At 38.2% G+C, this 7,315-nt stretch overlaps 1 protein-coding gene across 2 annotated transcripts in view; it reads left to right on the top strand.

Annotated features, from left to right (window-relative positions):
- praf2 (PRA1 domain family, member 2) overlaps positions 1-6,677 on the top strand; it is an 8,530-nt gene extending 1,853 nt beyond the window's left edge. The window contains exons 2-4 of one of the 2 annotated variants that reach the window (XR_004335389.1): positions 2,299-2,516; positions 4,144-5,257; positions 5,644-6,677. Coding sequence is in view for 1 of the 2 variants with exons in the window: in XM_032537942.1 (XP_032393833.1) it covers positions 2,299-2,516; positions 4,144-4,283 (358 nt within the window). In the remaining variant the exon portion in view is untranslated. Of the gene's footprint in view, positions 1-2,298; positions 2,517-4,143 lie in introns of both variants that reach the window. The other variant, XM_032537942.1, reaches the window with a different exon arrangement.
- Positions 6,678-7,315: the final 638 nt, after the last annotated feature.

The following is a 7,315-nucleotide window of genomic DNA, read 5'->3' as shown; positions in this document are numbered from 1 at the left end:
TTGATTCCACACAACGCTCTTTGGCAAGTACCAATCTCTGTCATTAATTTTGGGTTGTGTCATTCAATTGTATGGCATTTGAAAAACAAATTGAAGTGCTTTTGAAATAGTATTGAGTAAAAGTTGACTTTTACTCTAAATAATTCCTAATTTCTGCTTTTCTAACTCAAACATTATAGGTATAACGTCCTATAAATGAGGTTTATTGAACATAAATTCCAAAAATAACTGTATAACTAAAGTTAATAAGTTAGTGTTACAAAGTGTTAAAAGTTTAAAAAAGCGTCAAGCGTTGGAAAAAAGGGACAAAAACATAAGAAAAAGTCGATTTTGACGGAAGACAACATGAGGGTTAAGAAAGTGTGTCTGTCAGTCGGGTAGAGAGGATGGCGAGTTAGTGGTGATACCGGTTTCCTTCCGTATTTTTAAGTGGAGAAAGTGTGTCTGTAAGTCGGCTACAGAGCCCAGTGTGGACACGGGTTCTTATGAGAACATAACCAATATCTAACGTTAGCTACTCTGCTGTGCAGTGGAGTAATGGCTGGTTATGTAAGACTATGCTGCATCCTCAGGGGAGACGATGCAATAACTATTTGAAACGCTAGCCGTCAGTATTACATATTGCACCTTAAAAGTTCCAAAACTAAAAGTACCTAGCATGGGACGGTGGCCCAAGAGCTCAACACACTGCAAATGAAAATAATGTGCAAGTAACACAAGCAAATGAAGAAATAATTTAGAAAAAAGCACTGCAGGAAGATCCCAACACAACGGCAACCGTTTCAAATGGACACTAAAAAGTGATGCGCAGGGCTGGCGTACGCAGCATTTATTGCCGTAAGTGGATTTTGAAGTTAATGAAGTTGTCTATCTGTCAGTGGTTTCACAAAATGATCAAAAATCTAAGTTTTTTTAAGACTTAATTTAGGACTGTGATGGCATTTTTTTAGATATAAGCCTTTTTGCTTATTAGAATCATGCCAGTACATCGGTGGATCAGTAATGATAAAAGAACAAGTAATGTCTTAGAGTTTGTTCACAAGTACAAATACCTGGATAAGACAGCAGTCTTTAATGCACTGAAGCTTTAAGAGTAGTTTGTCTCACTTTGCCAGACTCCAGTTGGTTTTGTACCATTTCAGCACAGTAGTGGGCATAAAGACTTTATAAAGAATGTACATGTGGGGCTAAAGTTATAAATGTCCAATTACAGTTTTTTTCAACCCTATTCTCCTTTGTTTTTGTGTCTAAGTTGGGAACAAAAATCTTTGACATTGGTCCAATGTTAAGCAAGATCGCTGCAGTCAGCAGCGGCGAAACAAGCTACCATGTAAGTTAACAGGGATGTTGTCCAGCTTGTATTTATCTTCACAAAATGCTCGTTTTGCCACTGACAGGCACAGATTAATATTCTTAGTGTCTGACATTATGAAAATCTCTGAGGGGAAACTCAGAGATTGACCTCATCTTTTATCTCTAACATTTTTTAGACCTTTCTGTTAACCCAGAAACAGCTCTGAAGTCACTAGCGTTAAACCCACCAGACTCCATTTAAAAAAGCAATACTTTTAGCTTGAATAGAGCCAACATATTTTCACAAGTCAATTGGTAAACTATGTGTTTATTTGAACCAAAACTAGAGCTGTGATGGTTGGAAAAGTTGAAAGACGGCTTTTGTTTATGTTATTTATGTTTTGTATATGTCGACTTTGAATAGAGGGAATTTTACGATGCTAAAATTGCTGTTCATTTACATGGAGTCTGGTTGGTTTTTGCTGATGTTTTTTTGTTTAAAAAAAAGCATATTCTTTAACAGAAAGGTCAGCCTCTTTAAAAATCCTTTCCATAAGATTGTCAGACACTTAGAAAATGAGAGGCAAAACAAGCACTTTTGTGAAGATAAATACAAGCTGGACAATTGCCCTAAAAACTTACATTGCAGCTTATTTTGCCGACTGCAGCAATCTTGCTTAATACTGGACCTCTTTCATCCATGTTGAAAAAAATGGTAGCTACCCTTTAAATGAAATAAACCACAGTAAAACAGTGTGACTTACTGTGTTTTTAACAACAATGGAGCTATATGGCACACAGGAAGAAGATATATCATGCTGTGATACACACACAATACCTGCTAGTAGATACATTCAGTGTTGGTTCTGATCTGCACATGGGAACTACGACAATATGAAAAATTAAGAACATCATCAGCACCATTTTCCCTTTTCCCCTTTGCCATCTTAAGTCTTCAATAATGTCATCAGGTACTTCCAACATTTCCTGTGTCTTTTCTCTCAGGTATTTCCGGCCCTTCCAGTTGCTTGTCGGGGCGTTGGTGGTCACCTTGATATTCCTGGGCTTTGTCTGGGTCGCTGAGAACCAAGCTCCAGTTCGTCGTTTCCGTAGAAACCACCCATCCGTCTCTGTGTTTGCCATTCTCTTGGCCAGTTACCTCTTCATATCGGTGCTGGGGGACGTGGCCGTGTTCCTGTTTGGGATAGCCTTCCCTATAATGAGTAAGACAGGAACACACACACGCATCCAGACCTCCCTCTGATACCCTTTTCTACGAAAATATATGTATAAATATGTAAATGCAGGGTTTTTAAACACGGGTAACCCTGTTAAAAATATGCGACAGACTCCTTTTCCCATTGCTAGTAGATGAGTATGCCTTTTTTTTTCGATGTGTCACGTTCAGTGTCACAAACACGCTGGAAAACAAGGTCGGAGGCCAGTGAAAATGTTACCATGGACGCTTCTTTTTTTAATATCTGTTACTAATTCAGTCTCTCTTTCAAACTCGGTGCCGACTAGGGATGTAACCATTACCAGTGTAACGGTAAACCCCGGTGAAAATAACATAGGGCTGGGCAATTTATCGATGTTGCATCGATATCGCAATTTGAGACTAGATATTGTCTTAGATTTTAGATATATCGTAATACGGTTAGTGTATTACACTTTTTGCCCCGTTATGGATATGTGTGCTGTAATAGATGTGGCTTATTGTCAGTTTCTGTTACTGAGCAATATGTCAAATTTATGTTAATTATTATAGAGAAATTAATTCATAGAATTGTTTCTTGTTGCTAGCTATAATAATTAGTTTTGGTAAATAACGGTCACAGTAGGTCAGATGCTTATTAATGTGCATTATTATTTGCTTATATATCAGAACCACATCCAACTTCATATGTAACGTCAAATACAACTTTATTTGTTTGAGTTGTAAATAAATCTTCCTCAAAATCAGACATTTCTGGTTCAAGTTCTTATTGGACAACAGCTACAATGGCCAGTGTTTCAGTAACCAGTTTTTAATAGTTTTTACAAGCCTATTGCCTATATATTTGTAATTTCACTTTTTTTTTAAACTATTCTAGCTTGTGTAGGCCTATCAGTGCATTCTGAACATATTGAACACACTTTTAAAAATACCGGGATAATACCAAAAACGTGATTATTTTGGTCACTATAACCGTGAGGTTAAATTTTCATACCGTCACATCCCTAGTGTCAAGTAATTTGGAACAATTTCCGAGTGCTCCTTGGGAGGGGCCCGACAGAATTTGGGGCCGAGATGACCGACAGCAGCCAGATACTACACTGTAAATAATGGCTGTGAAATCTCCAGTTATTTCCTTTAGATTTCACAGTAACACTACTGTATAAGATTTTTACAGTAGAATGCTGTAAAGTTGAAATTACAGCCTTGTCAACATGAAAAAATCACAGTAGTCAAAGCATTACTGTAAAAAAAAAAAAATCACAATATAGCCACTATAGTACTGTAAATAGTAAAGTAAACTACTGTATTTTTACTTTTTTATGTTATGTTGTGTTTAATTGTTTTGTATTTTACAATGAATACATAAAATACTGTAAATGGAAGTACGGTACATTACCTATAAAAAGAATTTATAGTAACTTGCTGGCCAATTTTTTAATTTTACATACAGTGTAGTGTTTTTTTTTGTCCATTGGGAAACAAGTTTCAGATTATTGGCAGGTCATTACGCATTTTTGGTTCAGCCAGTATTTGAGAAATGGAGGGAACTTGAGACAGAGTAACCTGTGTCATCTCAGTTAACCTTCATAAACGTATTCCTTCATCCCTCTGTGTGTCTCGCTCCTTCACAGTGGTTCTGGTCCACGCGTCGTTGAGGCTGCGCAGCCTGAAGAACAAGCTGGAGAACAAACTGGAGAGCATCGGTCTGAAGAGGACGCCCATGGGACTCCTGTTAGAGGCCCTGGGACAGGAACAAGAGGCTGGCTCCTAGAGAGGAAGAGGAAGAGGAGATGTGCAGGGATGGGGAGATGGGAGAGTTTGGGTGCCATCTGAAGAGAAATGGATGGGAAGAAGAAAAACATAGGAGGAGAATTACTGCAGGGCAAGTGGAAGAACAAAATGAAAAATGAAGTAGAAAGAGTCAGCTTTGGTTTGTTAAAATGAACTAATCAGCAGGAAGAGATCTCTGGTCCAATGGGAAGAGGACAGATGAAATCATAGAAATCATCCTAACAAACAAATGATCGGTATTGAACTAACTTGACCGGCATTGACTAACTTCAAATGAATTCCATTTTCATTAAGTGTTTACAATAGTGTGTGTGGCATTGAAAATGTACTTCAATGCTTAAATGAGGTGAAATTTGAAGGAAATGGGAGGTTTTATGTAAAGAATAAGCTGCTTCAATTTGACAGAGTTGATACAGGACCAACAGGAGCAGATATGCGAAGGAAACAAATCCCGTTTTAGATGAAAACTTTTCAGTTACCACATTTCTAAGCCTGTATTTATCCAGAATAAAAAGCTTCACTGATAGAGCTGCCTATTGGGACTACAGTCCTCCACTGCTGGTCGTCCAGTGCTGGCAACTGGGAGAAGCAAATTAACAACTTTGAACTTACCCTTAACTCCTTCATAACTTGTTAAATTACCACTAGCCATTAAGTGTGTTGGTCGCTGTGCTTACACTTGTGGTAACTGTACTTTGTAATTTTCTCTGTTTTTAGCAATGCTAGTGATGTGGTTCCTGGGATAGCAGTGTTGGTCAGTCCACCACTTTAGTCCAAACTGAAATATCTCCACAGATATTGACTGAACTGCGATGATGATACGTTTGGTGCCCAGAGGAAGAAGCCGACTGACATTACTGATCCTTTGAATTGCCTTAGCAGTCACCAAGTTTTTAATCATCCAATAAAATATTTCAATATCTATTGCCAAAACATTTCTAGCATGATCACCAGGTCAAGCTATATACAGTACATGCCAGTGATTGAGTACGGGACTCGGGACTAGAGTTGCTATACTCTGTACACTTGACCCGACTTGGAATTGCACACTTTTGACTCAAGGATTTATGAAATTGGACTTTGGATGAAGTTTTTGATCTTTTTTAAGTGTAATAGGCAGTGATGGAGTATTTGAGTCTGACTTAAGTTGCTATTTTCTGGACTCGACTTGGACGCAAACAATGGGCACTCGAGACTTGACTCGAACTCGACGGTTGGCGACTCGACTATAACACTGATACATGCAAATGCTAACATGCTAAACTAAGATGACGGACATGGACTTGACCCGTGAAATATTTCAACATCTATTGGCAAAACATTGCTAGCACGATCACCAGGTCATGCAATATTTCAATTTCAATTTTATGGATAGTGTCCAATCATAAGAGTTATCTCAAGACACTTTGCAGATAAAGTCGGTCTAGACTATACTCTAGAATTTACAAAGACCCAACAATTTACCATGAGCAAGCATGGTGCGACAGTGGCAAGGAAAATGTTCCTTGCCAGAAATCTCGGACAGACCCAGGCTCTTGGTGGGCGGCATCTGGCACTGCCGGGTAGGACAGACACTGATATAGATTTACAGCTATAGAGAAATATGATTCATAATAATTATATCAGTTGGAATGATGAACAGTGGCCCTTTTAGTTACAATAAAAATAGTGGAACTATGACTAGTAATAATAGTTGTAGCAGTGATGGAGTATTTGAGTCTTGGACTTGTTATCAAGTTGCTATATTCTGGACTTTTGACTTTTGACACTGATGACTCGAGGATTTATGAAATCAGACTCAGAATTTGGATGAAGTTTCTGACCACTTTTATGTGTAATGGGCAGCGATGGAGTGCTGGAGTCCGACTCGAGTTATTCTCTGGACTCATGACTCCAGTTGGACTCAAACTCAGGCAATGGTGACTCGACTCTTGAGTCTCCTTTGGTGTCTCAGACTTGGACTGGAACACAGGGCACTCGAGACTTGACTTGGACTCACTCGACAGTTGGTGACTCGACTATGACACTGATACATGCACTTGCTAACATGCTAAACTAACATGATGAACATGCTGAACATAAGCTGCTAAAGATCCGCATGTTAGCATTGGCACTGTGAGCATGTTAGCATTCTAAATTTAACGTTTAACTTACTGAGGACTTTTAGTCTTATTTATTATTTTTGATCTATAATGAAGAGTGTCTAACAAGTCCAAAATCCCCCCCAACTAGACCTTCGCCTCCATTACATTAACGTTTACACTTCATTGGACAGTATATGAAACACGTCCAACATTGTGAGTTCCAACCCTGTTTGGATCCCTGTTGTGTAGACATGATGGACAGCTGTCTATTTGAGAAAAGATTTAAAAAAGACATTGTGTGTTGTTGTTTTTTATGAGCTAACGAACATTGAGGAAACACTACATGTAAAAAGGGGTTTTCAGCAGTTTTATAGCAAATCATTTTGTACGTGGAAATCTGAATGAAGGTATTTCATTAACATTGTGTAATAGCTGCCTGGTACCGTACATTGTATTGCTTGTTTAAGACACCTGTATATGTCATAACATCTGTATCCTGTACTCCTTCTGTATTATTATCAGACAGATTCTTCCTGACCGCCATTTAATCCAAGTTTGTAAAACTGGCCGCAGGGTTTCTTCCACTATAACAAGTCTTTCCGTCCAAATCATTTGTTAAGATGCAGATGACGCCAGTTTTTATTTTGATGTATGCATTTTTAATGCAGAAACCACTGTTAGGTGGCTTAAGTTTCTGTTATGTGCCATAGTAGTTTGAATGATTTTTGAGACATTGAGCTGATGTACCTATCCAGAGCAAACCAGGGACAAACATGGCTGTTTGTTGTTGGCCTTGCATTACTATTGCATTAGATTTTAACCTGATCAATAAGCTTTCGGGTCCATTTTGAAACTCATAAGGATTCACTGAATTAATAGAAGAACATTTAACTAGTTTTACCGGTGATGATTCTGAATGTTCCATGTT

Source organism: Etheostoma spectabile, chromosome 15 (assembly GCF_008692095.1).
Source record: "Etheostoma spectabile isolate EspeVRDwgs_2016 chromosome 15, UIUC_Espe_1.0, whole genome shotgun sequence".
NCBI classification, from domain to species: Eukaryota; Metazoa; Chordata; class Actinopteri; order Perciformes; family Percidae; genus Etheostoma; species Etheostoma spectabile.
Note: the sequence above shows the minus strand (reverse complement) of the source record. Positions and strands in the feature narration are given on the sequence as shown.